The sequence below is a fragment of the Homalodisca vitripennis genome, chromosome 2, assembly GCF_021130785.1.
Source record: "Homalodisca vitripennis isolate AUS2020 chromosome 2, UT_GWSS_2.1, whole genome shotgun sequence".
In the NCBI taxonomy this organism is placed as follows: Eukaryota; Metazoa; Arthropoda; class Insecta; order Hemiptera; family Cicadellidae; genus Homalodisca; species Homalodisca vitripennis.
The window spans coordinates 36,105,602-36,124,461 of record NC_060208.1 but is presented as its reverse complement, the minus strand read 5'-3'; the positions used below and the strand labels follow the sequence as shown (position 1 = coordinate 36,124,461).

The 18,860-nt window shown below is 36.8% G+C and overlaps 1 protein-coding gene across 1 annotated transcript in view; it reads left to right on the top strand.

The window, feature by feature from the left end:
* The window catches only part of LOC124355586 (maternal protein tudor-like), a 121,980-nt gene that overhangs the window by 29,822 nt on the left and 73,298 nt on the right, over positions 1-18,860 (top strand). Inside the window, 4 exon segments of the mRNA XM_046806748.1 lie at positions 182-276; positions 4,055-4,299; positions 4,913-4,982; positions 15,470-15,547. Of these exon segments, the coding sequence (XP_046662704.1) occupies positions 182-276; positions 4,055-4,299; positions 4,913-4,982; positions 15,470-15,547 (488 nt within the window).

The following is an 18,860-nucleotide window of genomic DNA, read 5'->3' as shown; positions in this document are numbered from 1 at the left end:
ACTATCTAGTCATTTTAGTTTCATGTTTGTAGACATTTTTATAGAATTTATCTTGTCATGATAATTACAAAATTACGTTTCATCAGTGAGTAGCATATATTTCTTGAAAACAGATTATTTACAGGTTCATGAATTGATAATATATTTTTAGGTATTTAAAAATTTGATTTTTTTATGGCAGATTGAGTTTGAGAACCTGAGACAAATCACTCCTGAGCTGGTCACCACAGTCAAGGCCCAGGCCCTTGTATGCTGTCTTACAGGTTATGAGACAAGGTATAGTATCTCTTATCACTGTTTAATAATCTCAAACTAGTCATTATTTTAGAATGCGTCAAACCGTGTAATAAAAATAGAAGGGCATTAAAATTTTTCAGTGAACGTTTGCCTTGAAAACATTGGTTAATGAAAGGAATTATATTTATGTAATTCCTTGAACATAATTCTGATTATGACCACTTTTCCATCTTGTTGTAAATTTTGGACAAGCTTTGTAATTCCTGTGTCATAGAATTCTGCAACCTTGTGATCTCAGCCAATCAGTGACACGTACATGGAGCTTTTCATCATTGTCAAAATGATGTGTTGCTAGCCAGGTCTACATTTTCGAGAACAAGTGACAATCGCTTGCAGCAAGATCAGGACTGAAGGGGAATGAGGAAAAACTTCCCAGTTGAACGAGTTCAAGAGTTCTTGCATATGGTTTGCAGTGTGAGGTTGTGCATTGTCTTACAAAAGCAAAATTTTTGATAACAGTTTTCCTCAGTGTTTGTTTTGGGCAGCTCTCCTAAGGGTTTGCAATGTGGGAAGCATAGACATAGCTCAGTTATTGTGAGAAGGTGGTTTTCATGAATCCTTTCGTCAACTTTGGTGACCAGATCATTAGTCACAATGCTCAGGTGTCCACTCTTTTCTTGATCATGAACCTTTGTTCTGCAATTTTTAAACTGAATGCATCACTTCCTGACAGAACTTTCAGTCATTACGTTGTCCCCGTACACTTCACATAGCTCCGATGATTTCTATTGGTTTTAAGGTTTTTGTCAACTTAAAACTTACTACATACTTTATGTCACAACTGGCGGGATTTTAGATTTGTAGCACACTTTTCAAATTTGAATATAAAAAAACGGCCAGCACAGAAATGTTCCTGTTGTCACGACTGGATGCTGACTCAGGTTCCGAGCATGAGCACATCAATATGTATATGCGATTGGCGCACGCCTGGCGGCATCAGGTGGATACATTCTTTACTTTCTGAATAGCTCTTGTATTTGAGAAATCTCATGTTGTGTCAAAGAGAATCTGTATTCATTTTTGGAAAGCACCAAGTATAGTTATTACAAGACCTTTGAGTCAGACTACATGTATCTCATTTATTCCCTCAATATACAGGGCCAGACATTTGTAATAAATTACCAGTACATTTACTAAATATTGAATATGTTACAAAATTTTGAATTCAGCTTAAAATGTGGTCAAAAACAAAATCAATTTATTCAAAAGAATATTATTTTTGTGTTTTAAGTTTAAGCGAGTTTATTACACATACTGTGTATATTTTATAAACCGACAACTGTCTAATCACATATGTATGGTGTGATTACAAAATATAAATAAATATATGTATGCTTAATAAATATAGTAATTCAAGTGCATTGTTTTTCTGTCAATTTGAATCTAAAAATTTAGCAACTGTTGAGAAATTCCAAACATTTGATTACCAGCTCTGCATCAATTAAACTAAGTTGAATAAGTTCTTAACTATTTAACCTAGGAACATTTTCTAGTCTGAAGATCGTGTTAAGCCCAAATTGTATGGAATCAAATATGAAAGGTTGTGAGGTGTTTCGGTATAATCGCTTTTTATATCGTCTGCCCTGATAGTTGCAGTCATGCTGGGTTCTATTCCAGGGTTGTGATATCGCCTTTTATCTTACCCACGCCCTTACCGTACGCTGGTAGAGATCAAGATTATAAGCGAGGTTAAACGTAAGTGAACAGAAAAACTCAGACTCGTTCCGAGCAAATTTAGTTATTCGCACTCTTCAATGGAACGATATCATCACAGTTTTCTGTTCTATATTTCGCGATTTTACGTAAATAAATGTTGATTAGAACTGTCAATGCCCCGTTCTAAAATATGACGTTTAGAAATAAATTCTATTGTAACGACGATTATTCAGCAATTATTTGTGCATAAGAAAACAAATTTTTAATATCGGTGGTCCGCGAGATCTTTATTCCACAGCCGTTGACTCGAACCTGTCCCTGTATCGGCTGCTAGTTTCTTCAGTGTCCGTTGTTGTGCTGTGCTAAGCTGAGGTTATGTTTTGACTTTACAAATATCAAAATACAATAATAAATATATCAAGCCAAACAAATTCCTTCTCTATACTAATAAGACTAACGTTATTGTATAACGTTAACAATGCTGTTACCTAGATAGCCTATTTAAGTTCCTAGCCTATCCTGGCGTCGATCAATAACTTTAAGTTTAGGCTATTAGGCCTACATGACTTACAGTACGCAAAACATATGATTGTGAGCTATAGAAAGGTTTATATAGGCTATATCTAGTAGATGGACCATGTAGCTACACTCAACCTATCCTACGCACCGAGTTGTTGCTTTTAGGAGTAAGACCACAAGCCTATGCGGCTTATAGGATGCAAAATATACGTTTGCAAACTAGGGGAAAGGTAGTGTTGGGTAGTGGAACCTATAGTGAATAGATACACTACTGTCACTAACCGCGATAACCTATAAGCTGCTGTTAACCTATCCTACGCAAGGAATTATTAATTTTAGGAATAGGATTACAAGCTTATACGGCTTATAGGATGCAAAATATACGTTTGCAAACTGGGAAAGGTAGTGATGGGTAGTAGAACCTATATTTAATAGATACACTACTATCACTAAACGCAATAACCTTTAAGCTGGTCTTAACCTATCCTACGCACCGAAATATTAATTTTCTTAACGATTACAAATCGTGGTGACTCACCAAATAGATTATATAATATGGCGACTGCGTATTCTCTGATACCGGGCTCCTCTCCTCGACTCGACTTCACACAACAACGTCCGCAAGCAAACTCTCTGTCCCTTGTCGGGTTGGCTGTATAAGTAGACCGCCAGCCGGTCATGCGTAGGAACGCGTTTTCGTCAGTCGTTGGCAGACGCTGCAGCGGCCACATCGGAGCTCGGCTAACTGCACTGCCCCGAGTAGAGGTTCCCTAACCTCAAATCAACTCCTAATGGAATGACGACGACTATCGAGGAAAATAAATCGACACATTTACTTGTCAAAATAAACGTTTTCTATTTTAAGGACAAAAAAATGGGGTATAAAATTGAACCCTTACAAGGTCAACCTATTCTCAGTCTCCTTATACAATGGAGTGCAGACTACTTAGTTCTATACCCAAGCATTTTATTTAATGTATTAATTTGGAACATATACCAATAATAATAGGCTAATTGAATTAGATACATTAATAAGTAATTCATTAATTAATTTTATTACTACGTTGTTTGTACTATGACATGATATAACATGATAATGTGCTAGTTTCTTTATCGATTTTGTCAGCATGATCATGAATTATTTACAGTATTATAATTTACAGATTTTAACTCTACCTAGCAAAAAGCTGAGGAACAATTCACTAAAACAATGATAGGATTAATTGTTTGTTTTTATGATATTTTCTTCTCTTAAAAATATAACGTTCCCTATTGTAAATGAGTGTCCCTTTTCATACTATTTAATTTGATAAAAGCACCAGGCTGTAATAAATAAAACACAAGTCTGTTGATTGTATTATATTTTTGTTTGTTTCATCAAAATTTGTTAAATTCTTTGTGGTAAACACTCTTTAGTGTTTTGAGAAATTCTGTAAAGTTATTACTTTTATACACTTATTACTGGAGTTAAGTAATCAGTTTAAACATGTGTTTTTTTGCCAGTAAACACAATAACATTAATTAATTTTAAGGAAGTGTATCAGACAAAACTAATGAGACTGTTGCTCCTGCTTGACCACAGGTACAATGTGGAAGAAGAGGTGTGCAACCGGCTGGAAGAGCTGATACTGGAAAAGAAGATGATGATGCACGTATTAGACACAACTGAGAGCAATGTGCTTATTGTTCAAATGTTGGACAACAAGATGCAGGATATTGGTACAATGTTGGAGGTTCGGGCACCACAATCCCCGATATACAATGAATACCAGGCTACTACAACGCCCACCTACACTTCTAGACCTCCTGCTGGGGAGGCTGACCCTGGTATGTTACTTTATCTTTAAATTAATATACTTTTTTTCTTGGTAAGATTGGCAATTATTTTTGTTTCTGGACTTATTTTAATGTAATGCTGTCAGAAAAACAGCAATATAGAACCTGGCTAAGGTTGATTGGTACTGCTTGATGAAACTTAATAAACAGCGTTTCAAGTACTTAAAGAAACAGTGTGGTATACTTATTAACTGTTATATACTGTTTTTCTTTATACAAAATTTACTATGTACGAAATTTTGTTAGTCTTTCATGACCTCTTGTATGATTTTACTGAAAACTGTTGAAAATATTGGCCCAATGTTTTAATAAAAAAGGTAAAATTGATTGATTGGAACTCGTATTTTAACTTTTTTAAATTTTTGTTTTAACAATAATAGAATAAGTGTATTTAATTGCCATAAAAAACAAACAGTTGATTGAATATGTTCGATAGTAAAGTTGTTTATTGACTTTGTCACTAATACTTACAAATTTACAGAATATAGTCTTAGCGTCTTGTGGATGACTGTAGGAAATGGATTCGGCACTCAAAGTACCAATAATTAAATAAAAATAGAATTGAAATGTTATTTTATTGATTTTTCTATTTTTGTTACTTCAGGTAGGGAAGGGGCTGCCCATGGAGACAACTCATGGGAGGAACGGAAGTACCCTGACTCCAAGGGACCTAGGTAAATAGAATAGATGTATTGATTGAGATTCTTCTTTAAGAGTAATTCTGTATCAAACTGTGAATACCTATGTAATGTACCTTATTTGTTCAGTGGATCTAAGTGAGCATTAAGTCTGCTACAAGCAAACAAAGTGCTACGTATTGCTTTTTAAGCTGACTGTTATGATTAAATATTTCTAAAATAATTTTATAAATTTTTAAAGGGCCTAATGTAAATAAAACAAACCACTTTATTTGAAGTAGTCTGACTATATAATTTTATTTTGAAAAAGTCACATATACAGAGAGTTCTGTAACAAAGTGGAAACACCATATTTCTGTTTCTAATTGATATAGAAAGAAACAAATAAGCATTTTAACAATTTAACCCTTTCAGGGCCAGGACCAAATATGAGATGTTGCAAAATTTTTTCACATATCATATCCCCTTGTGACTAGTCAAAAGTGCCAGGCTAAAATTGGTGATTTTGCAGTCTCTTAGATTAAAATTTATAACTTTTCATAAAAATTAGAGAATGACCTAAAAGTTGCACCAAATTACTCGTATAGATATATACTATCAACAAAAAAATATATAGATGTAGTTTTAAGTAATTTAAAAAAATAATGTTTTAATGGATTACATAAAAAAAATTTTATTTTTTTTTTTTTTGTAAATAACTAAAAAACTAAAACTAATTTTACTGTGGGAAGCTATGTTATTATATTGTACATTTAGAAAGGAACAACCATACAAAATTTTGTGTTATTTCTCTCATAAATAAATTTTTTATGACACATTTTATAAGTGATAAAGCAACTAACTCTTAGAACAAAATAGTTTATGTCATCCAATCATAACACTGCAAGAAACTTAAAATAAATATTTACATTATGGATGTACCGGTAAACAGATGGTTGTAGGATCCATAAACAGTTTCAATACAGTTAAAAACACTATTTACCAAGAAATATTTACACAATTTTAATTGAAATTTATTTACACTTTTTCTATTTACAAATATGCTACTTACAATTTCACTCCCTGAGATCGCAAATTGTCAGTCATTGTAACTACTACACACAATAGCTAAGCACGTAACTACTAACACTACTAATATTTACAACCACAAAATAAAATAATGAAGAAGAATCCAGCATACAATAATACGATTACACTAAAGCATAAAGAATTAACAACAATAGATCGAGTCAGCTGATAATGTCACATGACAATTAATTACGAAATAAAAATGCATAGACCTCTAAAATAAAAATGATATTCATATTAATTATCTACAAATATACCAGGGAATAAAAAACCATAAAACTTTAATCATTTGACGTCGTATTTATTTAAGAAAACAACGAATATCAAGGAGACTATATATTGCCGCCTGGCACTTTTCAGACGCGATCTATGGTGGCAATATATTGCCGCCTGGCCCTGAAAGGATTAATGAGCTACTTTTTCAGCTGGACATCCACAAACCAGTCCATTTAATTTCCAGGTCAAATATTTTAAAATAGCTACATTAATCCTTTTACAGCCCATGGCCGTAATAGACCTCTACGGTAAAATCAATGTTCGTACGTAATGGCTGTTGAGACACCTGCCAACTGGATTATTATTCATGCATATATCGTTAATGTTGGATCCTTTTTACCTTGTTGTGTTAACTTATCCGTTTCACAATCCAGCAAAGTTATAGATTTAAGAACACCATCTTTTTAAGAAAAAAAAAACACTAACTTATGTTTGCGTTCCTTACGTTCTTTGTTGTAAAATCGGTTGACCACTAACAAGTTCTTCATCCTCGTTGACTTCTGCTTTTTCTACTGTTTCTTGCTCCCCTGCGACGGAAGATATGATTTCAGCTTCAATGAGCTTTCCACAGATTGCAACGTCATCATTGAAGTTGACACTCTTTAGAATCTAAGTCTACGTTTAAAGCTTTCCTTACTCTCAGCTAACATCCTTCGATTGATTCTGTAGATTGAACTTCTGTATCGTCCTCATCTTGTTTTTGGTTACGATCATTCACTTGAAGGCCACTTTTCTTGGCAATAGTTTTGTCGTCCACATTGTTCCATTCTTAAGTAAGCATCCAACACACTAAGTTTTGTTGGGGACTAGCATTCCAAGTTGTTTAAGAATTGACATATGAATTGAAACATTTGGGTTTTTTGATTTTCCTGTAACCAAAGGTTTCAGTTTATCTGTACCAAATGAGTTAGTGCCAAGCAAGACTGTCAAACAATCTTTGCTGTTTTTGTCTCCGTTGCAAGGGTCTCCTTTAAAAATTAGTGTTTTATCCGGCAGGCACATAAAAAAAGCCCTGTCTCGTCTGTGTTGTAAATGTTATCTGGATGGTATCCATGGGTCAAGTCTGGATAGCAATTTAGCCTTCCACTCTTTGCAAATTGCATCATCCATGGTAGCACTTTCACCACAAACTGTTTTGTGCCTTTTTTTGAACTGATCCTATCGGCCATTACTGGCTCGAAAGTCAGTGTGTCCTAATTGTGCTGCAAAATGTTGAGTTTTTTTTGGAGTATAGGACCTTCAACCGGTAAATTTTTATCCCGCCATTATTTAAACCACTTAATAACATCTTTTTCAACATCCTGTAGCTCACATTTGTTATTATTTTGAAAATTTTGGTCAGTCCACCCTCAACTTCTTACTCTTCTTTATTTTTTTAATTATTGTGGCTAATGTGGAAAGAGTGTTGTCAAAGTTCTCGAAAATTTCCAATTTCTTCTTTTTGGGATTTTTTAAACAAATTGTATTACCTTATGTTTAAATTTAACAGTAAGTGATTTTCTAGAGTTTTTTGCACCATAGCAAACATGAACACACAAAAAGCGATAACACTGTGAATTCACGATGACAACACTACCGAATACAGTGTAAACATAATGACAACTCAGTGCTGACTGACTGATGGTTGTAGGAAAAGTTTGTGGGAAGCAAGTCTTATGTTTTTCCTGTCCATGAAACATGACAATCCAAACCCAACTACGCTAAACCGTGGTTTGGAATGGAGACATTTGTAATTCAGGGATTGCATTTGTTATGTAGGGGTTTTCTACACTGGATATTCATTAAACAGGGGTATTATTTTCTCTCCTAAATCGTAAAAAATTTTTTATATTGAGGGTTCAAAACAGAATATTACCCTGCTATAGAGGGGTATTTTTTTACATTGAGTGTTATGGACATTGAAGATTTTAAAACATTTGGTATATTGGGGTTAATTTTGTCTTTTTAAGGCATTAAAACATTAATTATAATAAAAATTTACTTCAAAGTCTATTTTATAACAAAGAAGTGTATAAGAAATACATTAATTTATGATAAAGGATAAACTGTTCTGATTTTTTTTTAACTAAACTTATATTTAAGGCTGAAACATGTCTTGGTAGTGGCTGTGGTGCTGACCACCCAATTAAAATTAAATAGTTTTTTTGCACATCACCGCATAAAAGGGTTAAAACATTTTTTGTAATTCTTATTCTTGTTAGACTATAAGTATACTTATACCAAAGTTACACAACATAAGTACACCCATAAGTATATAATTGCAAACAAGTACAATATTTAAACACAACTAAGAAATAAACTTGGAAACACGTAAGTTTTTACTGACACAAAACGGGTTCACATTCAGCCACTCATTTAGAAACAGCTGAAATGGCAAATTCAATATTGTTTCTTTTTTTAAGAAACTTTCAAATGTCTTTTGGTATAAAACTCACACTATAACTTTATTTTATGTTTTTTGTTATAAAGAGAAGTTCAAATTGCCCTTTTTTCCGGGAATATAAAAAATGAATATTTTACACCAGAAAGAATTGATACCTATTGATTCCTAGTTTTTATATCACGAAACATTACTGGGATTGTCATGTGAGTTTATTGAGGAGTGACAGTTGTAATATAAGCATATTTTGTCATTCATTCGAAAAAACCTTGTATGCTCAGACGTTTCCTAAAAAACATTAATTATTTTTAAATGACACAAAATATGAAGAATACAGCATTTAAAACAAATTAAGATTAAGAAATTAAGTTTCTAAGGCACATCAATTATCTCAGTGATGTTTTATTTATTTATTTTTTTTTTTGTAACAGAGGACCAGGTTTCCTAGGCCTGGTAGTTGCCTCTCAGCCATCCGGCTTATTGTGCACCCTCTCCCAGGTTTAAGCTGTATCAAATCCCAGGCCTTTACAAAACCATGAGATCTTCTGAACAATGCTTTCCTGTTCCAACCCCTCTTCCGTATGCATAAGAACACCTAGGGATCTTGAGCGTTTGCTCTGTAATGCCGGACATTCAAATATGACATGCTTGGCTGTTTCGTCAGCCTCGCCACATTTCCTGCACAGTGTTTCCTGAACTGGAATACCTATTCTGTTCAGGTGACTTCGGAATATCCAATGACCTGTAATAAAACCAGTCACCTTTCGGATCTCCGTTCTACTCATTCTAAGGGCATCTGCTGCAATGTTCCTTGATGGTCCCTTGAGCATCCGCTTTGCTTGTACATTCCCCTCAGTATTTCTCCAATGTTGTAGGTTTTTGTTAACCATCCACTTGGTAACTGATCTACGTGCTAAGTTATATGAGACCCCACACGTTGGTTCAGGACCGGTAAGAGGACAGTTGGCTCCCAAGTTAGCACAACTGTCTGCCCCTTCATTACCTGTGATTCCTCTATATCCAGGCACCCAAGTTAGAATAACTTTATTGGTTTTCGCCAGCAATTTCATGACCTTATGGCATTCCCAGACTGTCTTCGAATTACAGTCATGGTTGGCCAAGGCCTGCAGAGCAGCCCTGCTGTCCGAGTTAATGTAGATGGTTTTGCCTTTGTAGCCCCTTTCCACATTAACTCTTGCACATTCTGCAAGGGCTGTAACTTCAGCCTGAAAGACAGTTGCCAGTTTACCTAGGCTAAAGCTTAAGTTAACACTAGGTCTGATTCCCCAGACCCCTGCCCCAGTACCCTTCAGAGTCTTTGACCCGTCCGTGTACCAGGTTAGAGCCTTCTTCATGTAGTCAGGCTCACCTTTTGACCATTCCTTCCTTTCAACAATGTTGACTTGAAATGGTTTTTCCCAGTCCGTAACCTTTGCCATTCTGTCAGACATCATTTCTAGAATATCCAGTTTGAGAATGTCAACGATCTTGGAGTGCTTACTAGCATGGTGATGATGCCAGTATCCATTGCACTTCAGTCTGTAGGCAGCCATCCTAGCCTCTCCTATGACGAATATGTCTAGGGGTGGGAGGTTTAGCACTACTTCCATAGCAGCGGTTGGTGTTCCTCTCATGGCGCCCATTGTCCCCAAGCATGCCAACCGCTGTACCTTTGACAGGTTTTTTGCGGCAGTCACCTGTTGGACTTTTGGCCACCATACCACTGAGCCATACACCATCATTGGTCTGATGACTCTGGTGTACAGCCAATGTGACATGTCGGGTCTAAGCCCCCATGTGCATCCTACCGCACGTCTCACCATCATCAATGTAGTCTGAGATCGGCTGATTATGTATTCCAGATGACTATTCCAAGTGAGTTTATCATCTAGTTTGACTCCTAGATATTTGAACTCCCTGCTTATCTGTATCTGGCCCCCACATAGGACTGGCTGTGTTATTTCCAGTTTCCTCCTACTTGTAAATGGTATCATGACGGTCTTCGAAGGATTCACTGCAAGTCCTTCTTCGCCACACCATCGCTCCACAATGACCAGTGCTCTCTCCATCATTTCCAGACACGTAACCATATGCTTGCCTCTTATGAGTATGACAACATAATCTGCATAGCCTTGAGCATACATACCCTGTTCATTCAGAGTCCAGAGTAAGTCATCCACAACTATGTTCCACAGGCTTGGTGATAATACACCTCCTTGTGGACATCCTCGCTGCGTTTTGACCTCTCTTGTGACTCCGCACAGAGATGCCTGTGCTCTTCTGCTCTTAAGCATGTTTTTTTATCCATCTAACAACAGTTTTCTCCGTACCCCTGGATGTAAGCTTAAGACACTATAGAGTGAATACTCGTATTATCAAAAGCTCCTTCTATATCCAGGAATACTGCTAAAGCTATTTCCTTTTGTTCAATAGCTTGCTCAATCTTGCCAACCAGACAGTGTAGGGCTGTTTCACAAGATTTACCTTTCTGATAGGCATGTGGATTTGGATGTCCTTATCAACCGTATGGGACGGTTGATAAGGACTGTGTCCCTTAAATGCCTATCCAGAACCTTCTCCATGGTCTTGACGAAGAAGGATGTTAGGCTTATTGGTCTATAAGCCTTTGCAACCTCATAGGAGGGTTTACCTGGCTTCGGGATTCCTGCAGTAAAGCAGGAAAAATGCCATCGGTACCTGGTGATTTGAACAGCTTAAAAGACTCCAGGGCCCGTTTTATCCCTAAGTAGTTGATAACAGTCTTTGCACAGTTCCAGTCCTCCTTAGACAAGCTATCTCTAGGTTCTCGCCGCCATTCACTAACAACGGTTTCACTGGTTTGAAAGGATCCTGGGAAGTGTATATTCAGTAAACACTGAAGTCTCCTCAGGATCCTTGGTGTGAGTCCCATCTTCCCTAAGTATAGTACCCACCACATTTATGGGGCTTCGAGCTAGGATTTTTTGAGTTTTGCACAGTCAGGTACCTTATCAATACTCTGACAAAATTCTCTCTACGAGTTTCTCTTAGCTCTTCTCACCTCTTTATTGTACTCTGTTAGGGCAGCAGAGTACCTATCCCAGTTCCCTGCACGTTTGCAGGTATTATATGCTCTGCGAAGGTTTTTCCTCAAGGTTTCCAGCCCCTGGTTCCACCAACATGCTTTTTTCCTTGAGTTTTTTTCTATCACAGGGCAGGCTTTGTGGTACGATTCTTTCATGGCGTTTTGCAAAGAGTTCGCCATGTCCTCGACCCCTTGCCCCTGATACCCATTTTCCCTTACTAGATTGCTTTTTAGCTCTGCATTGAAAGCTACCCAATCTGTTTTCTTTGGGTTTCTATAGGTCTCATTTATTTTGTACGACCTTATGTCAAAGGTGATATACCTATGATCTGAAGCAAGTGCTTCATCTAGCACACTCCAGTTTAAAACTTTAGTTGCAATATAGTTGCTAGCCAGAGTTATATCTAAGACCTCTTCTCTTACCCCTGTACCTTTTCTTTGTACAAAAGTTGGTTTACGGCCTTGATTCATAATAACTAAGTTAGATTCTACTATAAAATTCAAGAGGCACTCTCCCTGATTGTTGATGTTGCTGCTCCCCGAAGCGGTGTGGTGGGCATTCGCATCACAACCGACAATCAGGTGCCTCCGCGTATGGGTTCCGAACTCCACAATCCGCCTCATCTCCGCAGTTGGCGGTGGTTCTGGAGAATCGTATGGGAGGTAAACCGCTGCAAACAGGATTCTGATGTTGCCATCACCTGTCTGCAAGTGAACCTCTGTCATGGCTGTGTCTCTAGAACACATTTGTGCCATTTTTAGTGATTTGATTTTGTTACTGACATATATACATGCTCTAGGGTTGTTACTGCCAGAATCGTATATCAAATTACCTTTAGCGGTGCTCATCCCCATCACACGACTGCCAACGGTCCATGGTTCTTGGATCAGGACCACGCCTATGTCGTCAGCCAGGATCTTCTGGCAGAGTGTTGCCGTAGCTGCTCTGCTGTGGTGTAGGTTTATCTGGAGCACCGCTGTCATCCTCTATTGGTCGTTACCTCCCTGCGGGCTGGTACGGAATGAGTTTTCCCTTGCTCTGGGGCCCCGACACCAACCAAGTTCCCTTTTGAGGAACCGGCTTCCTACCTCTTCTTTTTTGGCTCCTCCGGCCGAACTTCGCCTTCTGACAAGAGAAGTCTTCCTCCATTGGGGTCATCTCAGACACTCTTAATTGCTCAATCGGTAGCTCTTCTGGTTGAGTTTCGCTTACCTCTTGTGTTTCAGTTTTGTTTTTATTTTCTTTTTCGTTCTCCATTCTGTTCCCACGAGAACCATACCCTGCAGAGAACCAGGTGTTTGCAGTCCATCTTCCCAGTGACCCGATTAGGAAGATAAGGGTAATTACGACTGGGTGTCCCCTGGTTCCCAGAAGGCTCCGTTGAAGACACTGAATATACCCCCAGTGCCACGAGACTCTCAGCACGGGTCGCATAACACCTTAGTCTGGGGTTGTTGGTAAAGTAGGGGTGGGAACATCAGGAAAGGAAGGGATAGGTAACTGCTCTCAATTTCAGGGCCAAACCAAGAGGGGGGAAAGGTTTTCTACCCTTGTCACTGGAATAGTGATAAGGGAAGGTGGCTTCCTCCCCTTGCCCTGCCACTCCCTTAGAAGTTGCAGCACAAGACAAAGATGGTACATCACCCACGATCCCATCTGGGACAGTGGCTGATGCCGATGAGGATGCCAGTCCCCCACGGGAATCTCAGTGATGTTAAGTTCCATGTCAGAATTTCAGGTAATGCTTCTCTTTGAGGCTTTTTGAAACCTGATTTGAGATGTGTTATGTTGCAGAGATGATTGGTTTCTTCCAGTGACAATAAACTTGCTTCTTTAGTACTGGGACAATTTTTTTTTAGTTAAAGTTCCTGAGACTGTTTAATGTGATTTAAGGATAAGTATTTCTCCTACTGTAATATGTGTTTTGGTACTAAGGGACATGTTACCTCGAATTTCAGTGTTTTATATAATGCCTCCTGTAGAAAAATAATTTTTCGTGTTTCAATTTTGTTTACGCACTGTTATGCATGTTGCGTTTATGTGGAGGGATCAGTCTTGGAGAAGTGGGACAGGATAGAGCACTGTGCATAGCGATTGTGGGAAGGGTTTATTTAATCAGAATGTTGAGTTCATCTCCATTTCACTTTGCTTAATACAGCATCTCGAGATCTGACACTGTCAAAGACTTCATTCACTCCTAGAATATGGACATCTGCCTGAAGAGATAAAAAAGTTTGTGACGAATAAGCTCAAAAATAAATTTCTACATCAGAGACACCTAAAGACTACAAAATGAATTGTAATCTAGATGAAGAACTGTAATCTGTTCTCATTGTCTCATCTAAGCGGAACTTAACAATCTCATTGTCTAAGCGGAAGGTGAAATGGAGATGAACTCAACATTTACAGAGTGCAGGAATTGATGTATTTAAAAATAACAGTAATTTTTGACAGAAATGCTGTTGTGCATTTCATAATTTGTACTAGAATTCAAAGTAACAATTTTCTTGGAAGTCTATGGAACTTAACATTGAGTAACAAGACAAAATAGTTTACACAAATTTTCCAGTTACCTTGATTTTTTCAATAACATTAGGAAAAATGTTGCTTTTCCCATAAGAAGATTTTGTCGAAACTCTTTGAAGTGCCATATAATATTGAATCCCACATGTCTGACCAGATGATGCAAGACAGATTGCAGAGATGAATTTCTCTGATCATGACTAACTTTTAAGATTACTTACGTGAAGACTTTTCCTTGTAACTATGATTGGCTTTAGTAATCTTGTCGGAAGTCACATGAAAATGAGACATGCTGGAGTCTGAGATGAGGATTTTTATCAATCACTATAAATGGAATTGCATACGAAATGCCAAGATTATGAATTTTGTATAGTAACACATTCGTTGTTTTGAATGTTGGATAGCTCCAGTTCACCTACCCCTTATTACATCATCTGGTATCTGATACTGTTTCAGACTTGACTTGGAATCTGGAGTCATGTTCGTCTGAAGAGAGCCACAGAAATTGGTGACAAAGAAGCTCAAATTGAAACTGTACATCATTTCAACATCAGAGACACCTATAAATAGATGTAATGGTAGTCTCATTGTTTCATCAGGTGTACAATTGAGTGAATCAACCCTTCCTACCATAGCTACGTTATGTATAGAAAAATCAGTTGCTCCACCGTGCTTAGAGATCGCATCAGGAACATCGTAGTGCACTGAATAGTGCAACTGATGAGACTACCACTTCATCTATTTATAGGTGTCTCTGATGTCGAAACGATGTAAAATTTCTTTAGAGCTTCTTTGTTGCCGACTTTTATGGATATCTTCAGATGAACATGACTCCAGATTCCAGGAGTCAACTCTGTGACAGCATCAGATACCAGACGCTACAATTAAAGGAAGGTGAACTGGAGCTAAATTCAACATTCGAATTGAATCAACCCTTCATACCGTAGCTACGTTGTGTGTAGAAATGTCATTGAAAAATTCATAATATTTGGTTATTTTCTACCCCAGGAAAGTTTTCTAACTTGCAAAAACAAATGTTCTACTGCAAATTTTAGTGCAAATTGATCCTTATGCAGTTGTTTTATCTCACTACTGTTTTTTCTTGCTTCTTTTTTGATGTTCTGGTTTATAAAACGCTCATGCAGTAGCCAACCATAAGTGCGTTACGTATGATGGAAAACATTGACCGAGATCTGTTGTGTGTGGGGCAGATTCAGTAAGGGAAGGGACCGAGGCCCACAGGATCGAAACCAGAGGGAGTGGCAAGCACCCAACAAGTGGCAGCACCGGTAACTCGATGTGGCTTGCAGCTTGTGGTTGTTGTGGCATGTCTCTGTTTGCAGCTTGCAGTGGACTAGTTGAGATGCAGATTTAATATTTAGCACAAGCACTTATGTACATCTGCCTCATGACCTGACACGCTTGTCATCATCAAATTGTAGCATATTCTTGTGCAAGCTACTAAAATTAATTTTATATTTTGTGTAAGACAGGTTCGATTAGGTAGGTACCAAGTGTTTTTGGTAGGGCAAAGTAGTTGATCACCACTCTAAAAAAACTAATTTTAAGTTTCAAAATGTAATGCTGAACTGTAGATGTGCAATAGATTATAGCAAATACATAAGGTCTATGCTTCTGCTTTTAAAAATTTTTAGTGTATAGGTGGTGGAATAGCCAAACAAAATATTTTGTGTTCCGTTTACATAAGTTTTTCAGACACCTACCTCGTTTTGTTTAATGCCAAGAAAAAAATGACATTTATCATAACATTTTATTATTCTAAATCCTGTGTTTATTTAGTTTAGTTTTTCTGGTGATTGCTTGCTATTTGGTAGAAAGAATAAGACCGAAATTTTCTATTCATCATTCACAATATGATTTTCCTGGACTAGTAGATGAGAATCAGTTTTAAAAAAGTTGGTAAAACTTGTGAATATTATTACAAAGATCTTATAATAATATTGATAACATCGAAAATAATATAGTAATAATCATAATTTAAGTATTGCCACCAAAGACACAGCTAATTTCCAAAAGTTTCTTAATAAAAGATGAAAAGATGATCCTTACTTTGTTCCATATTTAATTTCTTCTTTTTCCTAAAGTTTTTCAGCCTCAGACAATTCTTAGTCTCCTCTTTGTTTACAATATCTCATATTTCATTTAACCCTGCAACTGACATACACCTGATATCGTCGGCCATTTTAGTCATATTCACGATGACATCACTCAATATTGGGTCTTTAAATAGGGCCTATATCTTTTTTATCATGTCTTTAAAATGTGATAAATCTTTTAGTATTGATAGTAATCGAAGAGGAATGTTTCATTTATGCTAATAATAAGTTTTTTTTAATATTCTGTTAAATGTCTATCTATGTGTTTGTAAATATTTGTTAACGTTTCCGTATACCTGTTGCGCACATTGTGACAAGTCAAGATGGTTCTCTCAGCTTTTATTATTCTACCAATCAGATGTTTCTTATTTACCAGTATTACTAGAAGTATTTGTTGTTTTGGTGTTGTGAGCGTGGGTTTTAATCATATGTTAACTTTACTTACGATAATGGGTCGTAATCTTTGCCTAAATTAAACTTTACTAATAAAAAGATATTTTATAGATTTGTTTGTAATGTGCTAATTTAATTGGGACTGTATAAAGATGCTATTTAAATTAGTTGGAAAATAATTAGTTACAAGACAAAAAAATCAATAGTGAATCTCGAAATTTTTACATTTAATTGTAATGTTTGGCATTTTGACCATCTGTACTCGTTTTTTTTAATATTTTTATTTACTGTAATTAAGAAGTTTTTTAAACTTTGCTTTTTTGGTTTTATTCAAAATTAAATACTGGTACCTTTTATATGCTTAGATTTTGTACTTATCACCAATCTTACATTCAAACTTAGCATTTCTCTATTTTTGAAATTTTTCAAAGTTTTCAAGGATGTAATGACTAAATTTATATATGTATATAATTAGATAGATATATATATATATATATATATATAGATCTTCAAAATAATAAATAAAAAGATATTATTCAACGATTTCTATATTTCGGTTTAAGCCGTCTTCTGGAAATTAAACAAAGTTATAGATATATATGAAACCTTAAGGCTCATTTAGAAAGAACCTAAAGGTGCAGAATACGTATTACTATTAGAAAGTCGGGCTAGTTTAATGGCATCTTCTCTTATTACTCAAAGTAGTATGGGAGTACAGGAACACTCTAATGGAACTGGTGAAGAGGAACAAAGTAAAGCCGTCCTTGATTGTGTTCCGGCTCATAAAGGCATTCCTGAGAATGAAACAGCTGGCGTCCTGTCCAAGTCCAAGGCAAGCTCTGAAAGCCTTTTTTGTAGAATGAGCTAGGTTGTGTAGCCTTCTCCTATAGAAGAGCTCTTGTAAACACCTGGGATGCTGGACAAGGCCCTCTTTGGAAACATCTGATGAGGGTGGGTTTAAACCAGACCGATCAATGCAGACTCTGTGGAGGTACAGAAGAATTGATGGAGGACATATTGGTGAACTGTTCTGATGTTTGTAAAACCACAAAAAAGTTTCTAGGGGTTTATTTCTTGAGCCAAAAAGATATTAAAGAACAGAAGCCCACCAATTTAGTTTTTTTTTTTTTTTTCTGAAACCTTAGATTTAAGAGATAGATACAAGTGAGGGAGGCACAAAGGTCCTTTTAGGAGTATGTGCAGGTTTCTAGAGTTTTCTCTTTAATGGAAAAATGTTTTGCTTGACAAAATCTCATAGTTGCTTCTAAAAAATTGCTGTGTGTGACACTAATTCACAATATCAGTGTAAACTTTTATCATGGAATTGGCTGCACTTGTGACATGGATACTACAGGGTGGGGCAGCATAACTTCCTTTTTTAATTGAGCACCATTTAGTGGGTTGATGTTATAGCAGAGCGCTAGCTGTCTCGTTCAAGAGGCGGGGCTATAAAGTTTTGTCCTGGCACAGTTCAGTTGCCATCATGCATTGGAACAGTGAGGAGTGTGCGTTTGCCGTTGAGGTTTACTTTTTTAGTGGATGTTCAGTGATCGCAACCCAGTGCGCCTTTCAGAATCACTTTAATTTAGCCCCGTTGGCCCCTGTTCCGGACCGGAAATCAATTGTTATGTGGATCACTACGTTTAGACAAACTTGAAGTGCGACAAAACGAAGAACTGGGAGTCCCACAGCGTTTAGCGCACAAACATGTGTCCGCCCTTAAAACTTTCAAATCATTCTGTGAGGAGAATTCTCCATGAAGATCTACATTTCCATCCATACAAGATGACAATTGTGTAGGAACTGTCAGAACGCGACTACAATAATCGGAGGACCGCGTGTGATGTTCTTCTAAATGTCATTCCTGAGGACGCTATTGTGTTTTTAGTGATGAAGCCCCAATTTCATTTGTGTAGGCGCATGAATAAAAAAAAAAAACATGCGCTTGGCTGACACCAATCCTCAAGAATTGCATGAAAGGCCTTTGCATTCACCTAAAGTGACAGTGTGGTGTGCAATTTCCTCTTCTGCAATGATTGGTCCCTTGTTCTTTGAGGAAAATGAAGTCACAGTGACAGTGAATTCGGGCCGG